The sequence below is a fragment of the Mya arenaria genome, chromosome 16 (genome assembly GCF_026914265.1).
Source record: "Mya arenaria isolate MELC-2E11 chromosome 16, ASM2691426v1".
Taxonomy (NCBI): domain Eukaryota; kingdom Metazoa; phylum Mollusca; class Bivalvia; order Myida; family Myidae; genus Mya; species Mya arenaria.
The window spans coordinates 34753096-34772166 of NC_069137.1; the positions used below are offsets into that span (position 1 = coordinate 34753096).

Sequence of the window (19071 nt, forward strand, 5' to 3'; positions counted from 1 at the left end):
GCTTAAGATAAAACTTTTTACATCTTACCGGCGAAATAAAGTGACGTATATCTTTTTGATTTTCGTCATGAAATGGATTTCAGTCTTCTTAGACTTATAAGTTAATATTTGTCATAAAGCAAGAAGCAATAACATTTCGGCAATATTTCATTCTGTTTGCAATTTCGTCTAAAATTCGATTGTTGTATAACGTTAAAATGAGCAATTTTGAAACAAAACGCCAGCATCTGACGCGAGGTCTAGTACTCTGCAGACAATAAATATGGAGTTTCAGATATTGTCTTTATATACTTAACTTTACTTGTATGATATTTTAAGCGTCCTCTTCATCTGTCTCATACTAACGCATAGGCCAGTCGAGTATGTTTGTTTATGTATGATCGTACATTTGTTTTATATATGCGACTAACAAGATGAATTGTTTAGGCAAACAGTTACTCTTTCGATGTATAGAAATTATAAACTTATCAACTAACAGCTATCATGAAAATACTTGGTTTTCATACGAATAGTACAATATTGCAGTAATTTTTAAGCCCTTTTTCTGTTGTTTGTGAAATATTTCCACTTGAAGATCGATCATAAGAGAAATCATTTCGGTTATAAGTTTCATAAATCCCGTACAGTCGTCGTCAGATAATTCCCGTACTGTCATCGTCAGATATATTCCGTACTGTCACAATCAGATAAATCCCGTACTGTCATCGTCAGATCATCAACGTGGGCTCATTTGGACATTCAGATTTTTAAGCAAAAAAACAACCCATTTTTCTGCAATTAACGGTTTTCGATCTTGATATTATTATTCAGATGCGGTTTATGATGTATGCTGTTATCTATATTACACAATTTTAATGTTATAACTAAGAAGTGTAATTCTGTGTTTAACTAAGAACAAGTGGTTATTTTTGTAAGCTGAGTTAGCTGTTGCCGCTGCATTTATATCAATATTAGTAAATATCTTAAAGAAATCGAGAAGTGAAGAACTCTGATTTAATTGCACTGAAGCTTGTCTGATATGCACTTGTGTTAAAGTTAAATTAACAAAAAAGGCATATATGCACAGCTATAAAGATTGAGATAAGAATGTTAATCATTAGAAAAACGCAGTTGAACTATCTTAATCATTTATAAAATTAAGATTTACGTTGTAAAAAATACCATTCCGGAAGTCGGATAAGCAATATTTACATAAACTGAAACTATTTTACACTTTCTCGCTTTCATCGGGAGTATTGTTGATAGCTAATTGATGTAGATTTAATACATCCTTCTACCTTTATTTGTGATGACTCATAATAGGAGGGGTAACTTTATCATTAGATTTAGAGTTTGTTCATCCACTGAGGTAGTGTGGTTGAAGCAATATACGTGCATTATGGGTCCCCTGTATTTCAAGCCATGGAGGAGAACTGATAGGAAGAGCTTTGTGGAGGTATTATATATCGTTTTAATTATATATATTTATATATGTACATGTTTTGGTATGGTTAAATTGATATTCAATATATTTATCATATTTTAGTATTTCAATACATCGGAGGGAATTAAGCAAGTAGTAAGGGAAGTACATTTTGAAATTTGTTAAATGGTGATTACCTCGTAGTTTGTTCCTTATTTGGAATTTATGCCTTTAAATAGGATCATGGTTAAATCATAAGCTACTGGGCTTATCCTTGTCGTTTCAAATGTTTCGGTGAAAACTGTTATGGTAAAATACGACCCAGTTCACGAGACAATTTTAAAAACGGGCATCGTTTTCAGAAAGGACATTGTAATATGTTTCAACACCAAAAATTAATCAAAAAGATTTGGATGGAAAACGATCGTCATTTCATAAAAAATAATGTTCAAACAATAATTTGCATGTATTTTCAGACTGAAAAATTCCTGATTGAAGAAATACGGTCACACAAAAAGCGCCAACTAAAATTATGCCTTGTTGGCCATACAGAAGCCGGGAAGTCGTCCTTCATAAACTCGGTATTTTCCGTTTCAAGAGGAAAAACAGCTGACATGAAAAACGTTAAAATAGATACAGTGGACAGCATCGGAACACATAGGGTAGGCTACATATGATACTTTGACTCATTTTTAAAAATTATATTAGTTAAGATTTGTTCATAAACTAGAAAAGCCTAAAAGATGTAATTAAGGTATTAGCCATTAACAGACTTTATAAAATGATGAACCATCAATAAAGCTATGGGACCTTTATCCAAATTTTAAATAAGTATCACATTGAAATACCAAAGAAGTTAATTGTGTTTCATTATGCCCACCTTAAAACTTCAAAGGACTCAAAACAGTAAAACTTTTGTCTATGTTTAAATTATAATCATATTATTAGATACTAAGAAATAAACACAAAAATGTCTGCTTAAATTAATACCAGTTAACAGAAAAATAAAGTTTGAATAAAACATATTGAAAAAAGTAGAAACAACAACAACATTTTGATCTTTTGACATTTCGGAACACAGCATTTATGCGATGTTTTGAAAATATATTTTATTATTTTTATAAGTTTTAATACATTCATAAAAAACAATGACAGTATATGAAAGTATGCCATCCAGTTTTGAAAAGAAAAATATACATAAGATGTCATGTAACCTTACATTTTGATATTTAATAACACGATTATGACCCCCAACATATTCTTGGTAAAAGGGTGAAGCTAAGTTGGATTCATCATCATCATCATCATCATTATCATCATCGTCGTTGTCGTCGCCCTTGTCGTCGTCATCGTCATCATCATCATCATCATCATCGTCGTCGTCAATGTCGTCGTCGTCGTCATCATCATCAACATCATCATCATCATCATCGTCATCATGATTTTGCTATCTGTTTTTAAATCTGTACATATGGTCTCAATTTTATTGCTGTTAGTTCAAAAATAAAAGAGTGGGTCAAAAGGTTACAGCCAAGGTCATCAAAGCACAATATTGGTATTTGTATTCAAATTTGTGCACACTGTCCAAAATACTTTGCCGTAGCTTCAAAAATAAGAAAGTGAGTCAAACTTGGAGCAGCTTTGATTCCAGGGGCATTATTTGAACAAGATTGCTAGAGGACCACTATATGGTGCTACATAAAAATTATTAAAGGACTGTGAATTGCGGTTTCAGACAAGAATATTTTTAAGAACTTCCTATATAAGTCTACAGGAAACTTGTGAACCTCGGGCATGGCCAGTTTTGTCTCCAGGGTCATAATTTGATGTTCAAAAGCAATTGTGTACAAATGTACACACGAAAGACGGACAGTGCGCTATCCCTTTGGCCAGAATAGCTGAAAACCAACCAACCCCTTAAACAGACAGGATTTGATACAGTTGCCTGCAAACTTGATACCGCTGGCTGCACACTGTCAAACTTGATACCGCAGGCTGCACACTGTCAAACTTGATACCGCTGGCTGCACACTGTCAAACTTGATACCGCTGGCTGCACACTGTCAAACTTGATACCGCTAGTTGCACACTGTCAAACTTGATACCGTTGTCTGCACACTGTCAAACTTGATACCGCTGGCTGCACACTGTCAAACTTGACACCGTTGTCTGCACACTGGCAAACTTGACACCGTTGGCTGCACACTGTCAAACTTGATACCGCTGGCTGCACACTGTCAAACTTGATACCGCTGGCTGCACCCTGTCAAACTTGAAACCGCTGGCTGCACACTGTCAAACTTGATACCGCTGGCTGCACACTTCAAACTTGATACCGTTGGCTGCACAATGATCAGTCAAGAATATTATTCAAAATGTACCAAATCTAAACTGTTTCAAAACTGATTTAAGTATACAAAATAATTGTCTATAGTTGTTTATAATACAATAAAGTCAAACTCTTAAGAATCAAACTCTTTAAAGAAGCCTTCAAGCTATTCTAATAAATAGGACACGACACTTCAGATTTACAAACATATTTCAGTTAAACTTCCAGCGACCTACACATCATAGTTTTCCTTCATTGTACATGCATTCAATTTATAATTATTTAAGATGTGTTAACAATCGGAGCAAAATATACGATTGTAGAATTGAAAAAGGTGGTCTTGTTCAATTGAAACGTCTAATTATTAAATTTATTATTGAGTAGAAAAATTCTTCTACAGATCGTTTTACTGTAATTACCCAAATAGTTACACGAGTAATATATTAACCGTCTGCTTATCCTTTTTGTGTTTACGTATTTTAAACAATCATTGTTGAGAATGACAACATTAACTTCCCACATACTACGAAAAATAAATTCCCGTTTTGACCAAAGAAATAGCGGGGAAATACCTTCCGTTAATCGGTGATAAACTGAACTCCCAGGAATATGAACAGAACAGAACAGAACATTTATTTCGATACAAGCGTATACAGCTTATGAACATCAAACCAATCATCATAGCATGCACAACAGGATATATAAATTAACAAACAAAAAGAAACAACAAAAGGAGAGCAATAACATCCAGTTTAATTTAGGCTGTAATATTAACTATATTGTCTCTGATCTGATTTTCCTTGATAGTAAATATAGCCAGTTTGTGTAACAACGACTTCTTCGTAGAGTTAAGAAGAGTAATTTATTTTAACATACTAGGTCGTGTTCGATAATAACTATCAGTACAAAATGATATCCATCTTCAATGTCATTCAATGAATAAACATCACATCTCCTTTCATGTCGGGGAATGTTCCTATAACGGCCTTCTTCTATCTTTAGCCTGTGAGAGGATAATCTTAATTTGCTAGACGCATGTCTGTGTTTAACATTTGTCAACAATTTTGAGGTAGCAGGACGTTTCAAAAGAGGAATTTACTGCACGAAATAGAGTTAAACTTGTTGAGATATTAACACATTCATTCCATTGTGTAACATAGGTATCTTTCAGTCTTAGTTTTAACTGGCTTATAAAACATGGTATTTAAGCACTGAGTCCCTAAACAGCCACATTTCATTAAAACCGGCTGATTGTAATAACAGTTTTACTTTGGTTAACCAATTTACATGACCCTTTTCACATTCTTCTAAAAGCATACAGTAAGTCTCATACAATATACAATTTGAATTAAAACTGTTCATGAGTTTAAACCAATATTTGACTATTTTCACTTTTGAGTTTATTATTAATGGAAAGCGTCCCGTTTCTTCATATAACGTCAAATTATTAGTCGTTTTTTTACATTTAAAATATACTTAAGGAACTTTTTGAATATTCTTTCCAGATTTTCAGCTTCAGCAAAACCCCATAACTCTGAGCAATATTCAAGCAAAGGGAGCACATAAGTGTCATATAATTGTATATTTACTGGTATATACCCTCCAGACGTAATGCTTTTGAGAGACATGACTGATTTTATAGCTTTACTTGCCACCGCGTTTAAATATTTGCGAAAAGAACCATTTGAACTTATGACTAACCCTAAATAGCAAAACGTGTTCACAATTTCAATGTTTCATTGATGGTCTGAAATGATATTCCAAAATCATTTTTTACTAGCACAGACAATTATAATTTCAAACATATAGCTGGTCGAAAAAGCGATAAGTGAAGAAAGGAACACTGGTTTGAACCAACCAAATATTTAAGTCTACTTTTATATCTGATTTCTTTGACCAAATAATCCGATATTATTAATAAGGCAAAAAAATAATAATTGTTTGTTTAGGGTAACCTTCCCAAGATTTCTAGGTAGGAAAGGTAGGGATTTTTTTATTATCATTATTATTTTTTTTCAAAATCTGTCGTAAGTTCAGAGTGTTTTCTTGCACATGGCAGTCTTTCCTACATAACTGTCATTGCCTGACTTTGTTTAATCATATAAACAATAAATCTGATGAAAATCTGCATTTATCCGCCCTTCGTAGCTCTCTATTCGCTAACGATTTTTTTTTTGCTCAGAACCGGAAAAAAATAGTTAGGGTGGGCGCATTTTTATAGGTAGGGTCGGGTTACCCGAAACGGACATATTTTTTTTGTTTAGGCCTAACAATACAATTCGTTGGGTTTTAGAATTAAATCTAGAAATTGAAATTTATATATGTGTAAAACATTTCTATCATTATATTTTTTTAAATATCCAAAAACCAATCATATTAATGTTTAAATGTGGTTTTAAATGATGTTAAAGTGAATTAGGTAGGCTGTTTCACATCTTTTCCTTAGGGAATGATCATCAAACTACTAATAATAATATGTTATTATTATCTTAAAAATTGGTTTAATCATTGTTGCGCTTTCAATGGATAAATATTTCTTATTCGAACTTTTATCAATTGTCAGATTAAATTCTAAAGCAAGATCGTGATTAAATGGGTTAACGGGCAATTCTGTTGATCTATCTTTCTACTTTATATTGAATATCAGAAAAATATTGTTCGCTCTTTGCTCGATTCGAGTTTTTTTGAAAAGGACAAAATTGATTTTTTTTCGCACGTCCGATCCAAATGTTTTGGCAATGTATGTTGTTCACGTTCAAATACTATAATATCCTGATTAACAGTCCGTAACACTTAGTCAGTTTGAGTGAATTGTAAACAGATACATCCATTTTCGATTAATAGGAGTTAAATTGAGTTTTGTTTATGTGCTGGAGACTCCAGAATTAAGTGTTTCAACATATACAACATGAAGTTACATGTATATCGAATACAACAAAGTATGTGACAATGACGATCAAAATAGTAGTATCATATACCCGTGTGATCTGTCTTTTTCCTAGTGTATCTTATGATCAATTTGTGAAGAAAAAGAAACAATTTGAAGGTCCAGGGTGGGAGAAATATCGGTTCGATGTGATTATTAAATGGTAAATAATGTTTTGAATCTAATTATCTCTTATATATTTACTTATTTTAACATCACAATATATCCAGACACGTCGGTGTACAAAATTTTAACATTAGGTTCAAATTGAAAAGAAATTATAACTGCACTTGTTCTATTATAAAATTAATTAAGACTATATGGTCAATTTGATCACAAATCGTTCTAGGTAATTTACCTTGGTGTCTACAAACATGAATCAAATTGAATATAAAAAAAATATGGAGTAAATTCATGTTATCTTTAAAACCTTATTTGGCTGACTCGGAGTGTTTTGGCATGTGACGTCATTTTCTTCAAATATTTTAGATAGGTAATCATTTGCAAGAAAAGATAAGCTAATATATATGTCGCTTTTATTTTTAATAATGCACTGTGTTGTTTGTGGAGTTTTGTGCTATTCTTCCATAGTTCTTGTTTGAATTTTTTATGTGTTCTTTGTCTTTGGCGTTTACACAGTGCCATTAAACCGGATTTATGTTTAAACTTATTGCTACTGAGCTTGTTTCTGTAGTTTTTCACATAAGTATAATAACAAAAGTTGTATTCAAAAGAGAGAGATAAAGCCACTCAGTGCATCTCTACATCTCTACATAGACAACCGTTATTTGTCGATTCTTTTCTACATAACATTTAAATAATTTACAATAAAAAACACTGTAGTTCTTGTTATCTGGATTTAAGGACATCGTGAAGAACTTGAAAACTATTAGGGAGGGTTATTTTATCTCTTGTTAAGGTTGTTCTTGTTCACCTTGATGCACTGACTTGAATGTTTACGTTAACTTTGTACATGCATTCATTATCATGTTTATTTATTTGTATATTTCTTGACGTAATGCTTAAACTTTCTATTGATTTATCGATATCCTGTATTTGAATACGATAATAAACATTCTGTTCTGTTCTGTTGATGAATCATCTTCCTTAAATTAATGATTGAAAGCTTATGGAAAACAATCGTTATGACTTGGCCATCTCCAGCTTCTAGTGTCACAGAAATAATGAAGCGTCGCTACTTGTGAATTATGATGCCCGTAAGGCAAATTTCACCAATTTGGAAGTGCCCACTCTGTGTAACATGTTTTTTTTTCTTTTTATTAACACCTGAATCAATGAATCAAATCATGGTTATATCATATAAGTCCATTGGCTGCTTTCCCTCTTTATAGGTTTTGAAGTTAAATGTTGTGTAAAAATTGCTGTACATTCTTGATCATTCTATTAAATTAATTGTCACAACATTGTTCGTACTCATGAGATTCCACTACTGTATCGAAAACATTGTGGTTACGTTCGCCAAATCTATACCTCATGTCAGAAACGGATTTTTTTCTAATATTATTTTTACGTGTGTAACTTATCCGATATTTGGTGTTTTGAGTCGTTGAAACACTAAAATTCCGTGTAGATTCGCGTATGAATCGGTCAATCCACTAGAAAATGGGATACTCATATATAGATAATTAGTTAGTGATCCACATCCAAGTACTGTGTCGGTTTTCAGGTAGGGTACGCAATGGAGTTATAGTTACAATTAAACGATTACTCATTGCAAACTATGATACTGAAAAAAAACATTTCAGTTATTGGTTAAAACATGTACAAGGGTCATCAATGTTACAACGATTTTATAATTTTCTATTCACCCTATTAGGATTGATTCAATGTAAACACTGAGCAATACTGGTTATAAGGTAAATACTCTCTCGATAACACACCATTTGGTGCACGTTTAATATATACTCGCGTTCAATGAAAACGCACCAGAGAACATTCTAATCATAATTTGAAGTTGATGTGAAGTTCCATAAGAAAACCTTGATTAAAAAGAAGTTAAGGCTATTTTAAAATGTAACACTTGGCAAATGATGATATGTGGGTAATTTGATGATTATTGTGCCACCTAAGACGTCGAGGTACTCAGGGCTTTTTCACCTTCTTTGCTTTGGGCCGAAATAAGGCTACTTCACAATTGGGATAAATAGCATATTTTCCCTAATTTCAAGATATTTTTTTCACAATTCCCAGATATTTTTCCCAAAAAGGAAGATCTTACTTCAAAAATTTACAATAAAAATTAATTCTGTTTGGGCAAATTATTATTTTTATCTTTTAAATTAACATAAGAAGAGTGCTGTATAATTTAAACGTTATTCGAGGACCAATTTGTCCATATATTGTTATTGATTCTTTCCCTCGATTTAGAATAAACTCTATGAAGATTAAAAATATTTAATCTCTCTCCCTCTCTTTTCATTGCGTCATGTTAAAAAAGCGAAGTCAAAGACATGATTTCTCCCCCAATAAGATCTACATGTGTATCAATTGGAAGTCCATACATTTTAGACCTTTTAAGCTTGACCCTGTGGAGTGTTTGTACACATTTTATATTAAAAAGGTCATAATTGAAAAAAAAATCAACTAGAAGTAGACTCACATGTAAGATATGAGGCTGTTTTTTGTAACATGAGTTTCAAGTTTCATATGGATACCTTGACCTGTGTTTAAAAGGTGTCTTCAATCCTCATTTGTGGAATTTCCCAATTTGAGATGTTTACGCATTTGAATTTTGCAGAATTTCATGGGTTTAAAGTTCCCAAAATGAAAAGGCTAGGCCTCTTCACAATTTTTGGTGAAAAAGCCCTGCGGGGTAAAAATTGAAATTCACAAACTCTATTATGAAGTATTCCCGCCATTAGCATACAGGACAGCTTGGCATCTGCATCTCCTACTACGAATTAGACGTTGTATGTGGTACTGGGGGTGGTATTCCATTCCTTCCGAAGCGCCTGCACAAGCCCGACCTTGTTGTTAATGATATGACGTCTAATGAGTACTTTATATCCAAGCTGGTCCCAAAGATGCCCAATGGGACTTAAGTCCGGAGAGAAGGCATGCCAGGGTAAAACATTGATGCACTGACGTGTCTCAAAGTGAGTATTGAGTCTGGTTGAGTGGGGCCGTCCGTTGTCCCGTTGGAAAATTGTGACATCACGGTGATCTTGCAAGAAAGGCACCACGTGTGGCTCTAGTATGTCGTCGAAGTACCGTCAGATTTCCCTGCAATACCATAAGCGGTGCCTTTGTAGTGCCAGGATATGCCTGCTCAGACCATAACACTGCCTCTTCCCTAGCGAGAGTTTTGCCTGACGCAACAGTCAGCGTACCGTTTACCACTCCAACGTCGTACCTTACGCCTACCATCAAGCAAAATCTGCACTCGCTTGTGAATAACTTCCTTTCACTAGTTTTGCGTCCAATCAAGATGCAGGCGAGACCACAATTGGCGATTCCTACGTCTTTACGGCGTTAAGACGTTGCCCCTGCACGCAGCATATGCCATTATCGCTGCAGCCAGTAAACGTCGACGGACCGTTGATCGACTGATATCTTGCTGATTGTATCCGCATGTTTCTCAGGCGGTCTTGATGATGAGAAAGGGCAAGATGACGGTCTTGTTAAGTAGACGTGACTCGTTGACGTCCTTGGTGCGGCCGATCTGCTACAGGGCCGGTTTCTTCGTGTCTTTTCACTAATCGCAACAAAGTCGATCGATAATAATTCATCATTCGTACAACCGCGTTGTTCGACATACCACCAGCTACCATACCAATGTCTTCATGACGTTGTGCGTCACCCAAACTTCCCTTAGTGTAATCTATTGACAAACGTTCTGCTGGCGTTTAAACCGCCTGGAGTTTAGGTGTGTACTGAAACAATGTATAATGCAGCACATTCACACAAGGACAGACGATTTGCAAAAAAATAACTATTTGCACGGACCCAACGATATTGCGTAATGACCATTAAATACGCTTTAAAACTACCACGCTATGATTTTACGAATCTGCTAAAACATGTTCTTGTATGGAAATTTACGTATTCCCTAATTCGCTGTATATAATTGTGTATAGATGTTGGTGCCTTTTCATTTACAGCGGGTATATATACCGATTGAAGCGTATTTAAACAACACACATGAGATGTATTAAAACTGGTCCTTATCTTGGTTACAAACGCATTTTATGCATCTATCTAGCGAATACTGAATCCATTTTTGAATGATTTGATTCAAGGCAAAATAACTTTAGGTTCTTGTTATTTATGCTCCCTTTTCGATGAATTTGAGTTAAATTGAGTCTATTTTATTCGTTTCAGATTTCAGAATGAAATATTTCAACATATACAACATGGAGTTACATGTATATCGAATAAAACATAACATGTGATAACGATGATCAAAAAACTTATATCTTAAACTCATGTGATTTGTCTTTTTCCTAGTTTATCTTATCTGCAATTTGTGAAGAAGAAAAAACAATTTTAAGGTCCTGGTTGGGTCCGATGTGTTTATTAAAGAGTAATTCATGTTACATTTCAGTATACAACCTTTAAACATTTACAGGAACAAATTGAAAATAAATTATTACTGCACTTCTATTGTTATTTATAAAGAACATATATTCAATTTGTTCACAAAATGGTTCTAGGTAATTTACCTTAGTGCCCATAAACATGAATCAATAGATAATAAAAAACCACAATCAGAAAAGTTGTTTTCAAAAGAGAGAGATAAAGCCACTCAGTGCATCTCTACCTAGACAACCGTTATTTGTCGATCCTTGTCTACTTAACATTTAAATAATTTACAATAAAAAACACTGTAGTTCTTGTTATCTGGATTTAAGCACATCGTGACGACACACTTGTGAATGTTCAGGGGGGAGATAGTTTAAGATCTGTTGTTCAGATTGTTCTAGTTCACTAAGTTGAACTGACTTAAATGTTTAACTTTGTTCAGTAAATTCTATTTCGATAACACACTAATTGTCCGTTTAAAATATAAACCGATTGAAGCGCACGCAACCCAAGAGATATATTTAAACTGGTCCTTGTCCTGGGTAGGAATTTATTTTATGCAGCTTTCAAGCGAATACTGATGAAGCCGAAATTTTCATTTTTGAATGATTTTACTCACGGTAAATTGACATTTGGTTGTCGTCATTAATGCCCCGAAGAACTCACAGACTGCGTAGTTTGATATGGTGTAATAGCTTCGGGGGCCTAGTGGACGGCAGGTAATCCCTAGCTTCAGTTTCTTATCCATTCACCTACATTCTTGCAGTTTTTGCTCCTTAAGACGAGAAGGGACCTTTTCGCTCATACCAAAATCTACGATACCCTGGGATTGACCGGAAACGCAAACGATAAAGATTACGGCCTCGCGGCAATTGAACTCCCGCGAATTTGCGAAGGACATGTGCAGCCGGGACATTTAGTAAGCATGGGTGTTGTTTAAACGAATGCTATGATTAAAATAAACAACACATGTACAGGCTACACATGTCACTCTAGAGTGCACGGGCTAACGTTTTCTTTTATAAGCGTTTGCAAATAAAACCTGCTTTCCATATCGTTTATCTGCCCTCTTAAAATTGAGCTTATTAGATTTAAGTTAAACATCCTAATAGTAGATATTTGGTTTGATCGATTTTATTTGATTCATAATTATAGTTACGTAAAAAACTAAACAGAAGTGAATATCATGACGTGGTGTTTTATATACACACTTAATTAGATTATATGAAAGGGTTGTTCATTATTGAGATTTTTAAGACTGTCCACTTTTAAAACTCATGACATTACTACTTGATGAGACGTTTCATAGTTACTTAATGCTCTTTCTTGAATTAAATGATGATTCTAATTTTCTTTATTCATTTTATCAGTTTCACATGGACTCATCCACCGATGCTGATGAACATTACTGTGTCGTTTTCGTTATCAGTGCTAATGTGCTCGATGGAATACATGGATCGGAACCTTCAATTCTCTGCAACAAGATTCTTCATTTACATAAAGCAGTTCCTGATGGCATGTGTTTAACATTATATATTAATTGATATAGTTAAAAGCTACATACATAACGAGCAATAGTTAAAACGCCGGTCGGGACCCACGAATGCGCATGCGCTATGGATGACATAACGGCGGTAAGCGTCTCTTTGGCATATACAACTTGACTGCCATTTTGGGTGACTTTATGTTATGTGGAATAGGGAGAACACGTGTGTAAGACAGTTAGGAGACGTGTCGTGTTTCCCATTAAGCAACGACGTTAAGTCACCAAATGAATACTGTCTAGTATAACGCTATAAAGCTACACATTTTAAGTAGCAGTATTTCAAAACAGCCTAACCTGACCAAAGGCCAAATGAAAAGATAGCTCCTTTACAAGTATGGTGTTTGTTGATGATAGACCGGATACGTGAAATATGATCCATTGAAATATTCTCTATTGATCATAATTAATCGGATCCTTAAGAACGACAGCTTGCCTGAGTAGGACTTGGCGAAACTATGTTTAACAATGGTCTTTGTTTACTCACCTTACGCGAACAACCAATCAGTAAATAGTTATCGCTGAGGGTTTAAGCATGTGTTTTACTCATGTTCATGTAGTCATTCCTTTTTTTTTGCAAGAATGTTAGAAAAAATTAGATTTTGTTTCGGAGTTAGAAACAATTGAATACGGGTTATCTATGTCCAGTTCTACGCATTTATACCAGGGAATTGCTGAAATTCAGCAAGAACTGATTAGCCCTGTAAATCATTATTTGTATATAAAACTGTAGAATCTGAATTAAAGCTGATTAAAGCTGCACTCTAACAGATGGTCAGTTTTGACATTATTTTAACTGTTGTTTCGGAACCAACGTATTTAATGTTCAGTCATATACCTCATAATAGAAAATATCTATATTGTTTGAAAAACTGCTGAAAATGTCATTTTTCTTAAAACGCCAGTAGCGCTTTAACCATAACATATCAATTTCAAAACGTAAATATGAAAAATGCTATATGATCTTTTGTCAGCAGTCTTAAATCAATGGTTTTCAAACATTAATGCAAGAAATGACTCATTCCAGACCAAAAAAGACAAACTGTTCAATCCGCGAAAGAGAAGATTTATGTTTCAGAGTCTGTTATAAACTACTGTTTATGCTTTATTATATATCTGTTTTCCGTTTACATGTTATTAAGTCTGTTTTATTTACAAAGTCAACACCTTGTAAATTTTCATGGATTTAAAATTAAACTGACTTGAAATAATGTACTCTGGAATCCAGCATGAAATAATTTTTGGGAAATAACTTTTTTAAATTTAAACAAGGAATGCCACAGAAACGTGACATATGTCCCAGTTGATAATACGATAATATATAATTCAATAAATTGATATATATTATGACAGACCAGACATTATACGTTGTTGAGGCCTAATATTTAACAACGATCGTTGTGGCTAAGAAGATTTAATACTACAAAATCTACATAAAATACTACATTGACTTCCAAGTGATATTGGCCTCTTAGTTAAGAGATGAAGTGATTTGAAGTGATGGTTTGGTTTGAGATACTGGACATTGTTTTTGCTCCTGAAGACGAGAGGTTACCTTTTCGCCCATACCAAAATCTACGATACATTGGGATTGACCGGAATCGCAAACGATAAAGATTACGGTCTCACGGCAATTGAACTTCCCCGAATTTGCGAATAGTTGTGGCTAAGATGATTTTATGCTACAAAATCCATTTTTTAACACTTCACTTCCAAGTGATCTTGGCCTCTTAGTTAAGAATTGAAGTGATGGTTAAGTTTGATATACTGGACATTGTTTATGCTCCTGAAGTTTGAAAAATTCCCGCCAGAATAATTTGAAGTATTCACGCCGTGGCGTCATCCAAAGCGCATGCGCGTTTGTGACTCCCAGCCAACGCTATATTATTAGCAGCAACGATTTACCGCAAGTTTCCATAAAGAGCTGAAAAATGTACGAATTCGCAGTAGTGACGAATCGTAGAGCGACGTGGATTGATGTTTCGAGTAAAGCACTCATGCTCTCATAATTGAGGTCAGGGTCACATTAAAGGTTAATTGAACTTGTAGAGATTTTATAGTAATTCTAAAAACTGCAAGTTGCAAGTAAAGCACTCTTGCTCAGTTACTAGTGGTCATGGACACATTTAAGGTCAATCTCATCTGGCAGAGATTTCATTGTTACAATTTAAATATCAGCTACAACATAAAGTTTATTTGGTAGGCATAAATCGCTATTAATTCACGTCTCTTTGTAATTATCGTTTAATCGTGACTCATTAAATCTAGCGTTTTTAAATAACAAAGCAACGTTTGAGGACTGTGAACGTCAATAAGTTATCTTAGTCTGTAACGCATCTGCCTTTTAAACGGCAAGTCACTGGTGTGAGCCAACTTTAGGCACCTTCTTGTACGGATAAAGTGTTATATAATGAAACTCTACAACATTCTATGAGCAGTTACAAGAAGGGGTCCAATACAGGTACACTCAATACAGGTACACTCAATACAGGTACACTGTACAGTTTGTTTGTCTGCTGTAAATAATACACATATAAGCTGATTTCGTTAGAAACAAAAGTTATGCACACATGTACGTTTTATGTACACCGTTACTTTTTGTGAGCTTTGCTTTGAGCTTATCATTTTTCAACTTATTGTAATACTAACATCAAACGGCAATAAATTTGTTTAAAAATGTCATTTAAATCTGAATAGTTGGTAAAAATCTGCGATGATGCGAAATCTAGTTAGTTGATCCATACCGATAAAAATGATGTAGCCGTCAAATTTACAATTTTTGTTTTCTTCATGGTTGATTCATAACTGAAACAAATGTGTATTATTGCCCATACTGTTATGACGTGCAAAGTGCTAATCTATATTTTCGAGACATGGTTTAACCATGAAAAACCATTTCAAATTCATTCTATACGAGTCTATATGTTAACACAATACCATAGTTTGAGATGATGTAGTAAAACAACAAAGCTTAAATGTTGTTTAATACATAGTATTAACTTAATATATCAGTGAAGTACAAACAAATTTGATTCCAATGCTTTTTATTAGTTTGATTTTTTTTCCTTGCAGATGTTTCTCGAATAATCGTCATTACAAAATGTGACGAGGTGTGTATGAAGACCAAGGAACTTATTGAAAACATATATTACAGCAAGAAGATTCACCAGTTGGTTAAAAAGGCAGTCCGTGTGTTTGGAATACCACAATGTAGAGTTTTTCCAGTTGTAAACTACGTGGACCAGACGAAAATTGACCACAAGTTGAATGTGCCAATTCTGTATGCTTTACTTAATGCATTGGATTTTTAGATTGGACGACAGGTAGGAGAATAAAGAGAAATAACACAGAATAAACACAAACATACAGTTCATGACTTGAACAAAACGCAAAAGAAACCAGACTCTGTGAAGAACGTAGTTAGATGTTTATTAAACTGTTATACATGCATTTTGATATAACTGCCTGCACACTTACAAGTGGTATGCCTTTTAATTATTACACTTGTTCGCTTACTTTTGTTTGACTCAAGAGTTATCATTTCAGCTCGTTCTAGGTTCAGATGAAAACAAAACCTAATATTGGGAAAGCGTTCTATAACAAAATACGTTACTTCATACCCTCATCATTCTCTTGCATTAAGTGTTTATTTTGGTACTTTTTGTGGGACAAAAACAGCTTATACTGCCAATGCGTTGCCTATCAATTTTGACCGCATTCAATGCTCAAACAAATGGTCATTTTTAACCTTTAGAATCGACTCCAACAACATTTGAACATCACACTTTGATCAAAACAGTCGTTGAAAACTAAAAAGGTGTTAAAGTTTGAGAGAGTGTATTAGGAACAAAATTACGTTGCCCTGTTGAATCTGCTGAGAATATATTTAGTCTAGCAAAAAGCAATGTATTTCCATGTTGTAAGCTAAAACTAGCAAGTGGATGTCAACGCGCGTCTATTTCATTTCATCGAAAGGTGCATATCTCATTTCATCCAGAGCTATCGGCCTAGGTACACGTATGCTTTTTGTAGCTTGCAGAATTCTTTCTAAATGTTTATATCTTTCAAGTGTTTCGAGCTATGCTGACGCAGACGACGACGCCTTCATAAGTGGCGTTAATTGAACGCATGATAGACGTTTTCTCAGATGAAAATTTGTGATAAAAATTAGCGACAGTTATTGTTATTGAGCGTCTTATTGACCAGTTTCGTATTTCAAAACATAAGTAATAATGTTATAAATAATCAAAATAATCATAATTGTTTGACTGAGACCAACTGCTATATATTAACATTTGAATGGAAATAAGAGAGAGAGAGAGAGAGAGAGAGAGAGAGAGAGAGAGAGAGAAAGTGAGAGAGAGAGAGAGTTGCCGTTGTACCTTACGTACGTGCGTCTTTCTTTTTTGACGCCATAAGAGTCAAACAGTTTCTTAAAAGCGTTCACTTGGACATATTAAGAATGAACTTGGATTTAACTTGTTGTAAAAAAAAAAATAAACACCTAAACTAACACTTCCTTGAATGAACTTCTCTTCAACAATTACGTGTTATGGCCTATTGAAATTTCAATTGATTATCAAGTGGTTCCTGATGTTAAGTAAATAGTTGATCACAGTACATATAGCAATGCAATAAACCATTTGTCGTGTTTGTTAGTTTAGAGATTAACGTAGTGATGCATTGTATTTTACAATATTTTGAAGATGCTGAGTTATGTTAAAAAACACCAAACAATACTGCAAAGTTTGTTTGTGCAAGAAGTAAAATCCATGTGACATTATATTTGTGCACATTTATCATATGCTATGTGATATATGATATGGATTAAAGAAGATTAAATGAATACAACATTGATTGAACATCCAACAATAGTTACAGAAATAAGCTTTTGACTAACATTGTGTATAGTTACAGAACTCTCTGTGTCCGTAATGGCTGATTTGATCTTGAACCATCCAAACACATTGTTTACTTAATATATAACAATAACTAAATAGTCAAAAAATGTAAATATTTCTTTGTACCCATTCAGTTAATATACATGTTTCTTTATAAGAATTGCTTTTAGCTTGAATGTGAGGAATCTTGATAGATCATATATATTATATAACTCTGGAGTCTGTTTCATGGGTAGAAACAAGAACTGACGTCTATTTTGAGAGGCCATGAGGAACTACCCTTAAAGGGAATGTAACCCACAGCCTCATGGGTGAGTAGCGGACTCCATAAAATCACCCTCACCCTTATTTGTTATTATTTGTTTAATGTCGACAATGTTATATAAACACATGAAGGTGGTTTTAAAGGCTTAAAGAAATATTTATGCCTGTCAATTTTTTTACAGAATATATGGTCTGAGCATTGTATCGAAATGATTATCTTTATGATCAGTTTTAAGTCAGAGGGAAATCCTGTCTAGTCCATGTACGTGCATGTTTATTTATAAAAAAAAATATATCGAAATAATCATTTATACAAGACATGTCAGTACGTAGGTCAAAAACGAACGTAGAAGAAGATTATTAAAGTAGTAAGAATGAAGAATAAATAATGATCACATAAGTTTTCTTTTGTATTTTTTCTTTCGACCATTTGAAACACATCGTCATCACATACTACTTATTGAATTCAGGCTTATTTCATTTCTCCAAATGATGTTCCTTTACAATAATCGAAATTAACTATTATCAGATAACCGAGTTCTATAAATGTAGAACATAGAGCACAGTACATGACAGTATTCATACATTGCTTGATTTAAAACAACAACAACATACACACAAATCAATGAGATGTCAGATGTCTGATACGTTTGTAAAATTTGCAAAATTCCAATCTCCCGTATAAACTGACACTTAATCGCAGAAGCTTTTATTTCATTGATTTCTTAAAGTTGTCACTCAGCAAAATGTTGACACTAATATATGCCTTTAGTGTATATAATAAAAACAATGTGAAAAGAGAGTTCAATCCAACATTGATATGTGTACAAATGATAATATTTTCAAACTAACTTAACTAACTGCAAACAAAAATGAATTGTGACCTTTCTATGACTAGAAATAAATCATTCTTCTTTTCCTTTGCATGTGTTTATTCGTAGTGATTTTTTGCTGCTTTAAAAGGTAATAAAGGATTTTTGATTAATGTTCAAGTCGTCATGCATTCCTTTGCGTTGGTATGTCGATATTGACATAAGGTGATGTAGTTGTTTTAAAGATATCATAATAAATTACCTAATAAGGTATATTCAACACTTTAACGTTATTCAATAAAAAAACGTACACAATAAATTATACCATGTTTGTTCAAAAAATGTTTAAAAC

At 33.7% G+C, this 19071-nt stretch overlaps 1 protein-coding gene across 1 annotated transcript; it reads left to right on the forward strand.

Annotated features, from left to right (window-relative positions):
• The first annotated feature begins 1362 nt into the window (after nt 1–1362).
• On the forward strand, nt 1363–18148 carry LOC128222530 (uncharacterized). The gene is made up of 5 exons (XM_052931577.1): nt 1363–1435; nt 1879–2064; nt 11966–12118; nt 12570–12714; nt 15815–18148. The coding sequence occupies exons 1-5, from the start codon at nt 1379–1381 to the stop codon at nt 16051–16053; spliced, it is 780 nt and encodes a 259-aa protein (XP_052787537.1). The 5' UTR covers nt 1363–1378; the 3' UTR covers nt 16054–18148.
• Nucleotides 18149–19071: the final 923 nt, after the last annotated feature.

Excerpts from the sequence above, each read along its gene's own strand:
- LOC128222530 (XM_052931577.1), top strand. The coding sequence starts at position 1,379 with ATGGGTCCCCTGTATTTCAAGCCATGGAGGAGAACTGATAGGAAGAGC. Across the intron at positions 1,436-1,878 it reads ATAGGAAGAGCTTTGTGGAG|ACTGAAAAATTCCTGATTGA; the intron begins GTATTATATATC and ends ATGTATTTTCAG. Across the intron at positions 12,715-15,814 it reads ACATAAAGCAGTTCCTGATG|ATGTTTCTCGAATAATCGTC; the intron begins GCATGTGTTTAA and ends TTTTCCTTGCAG.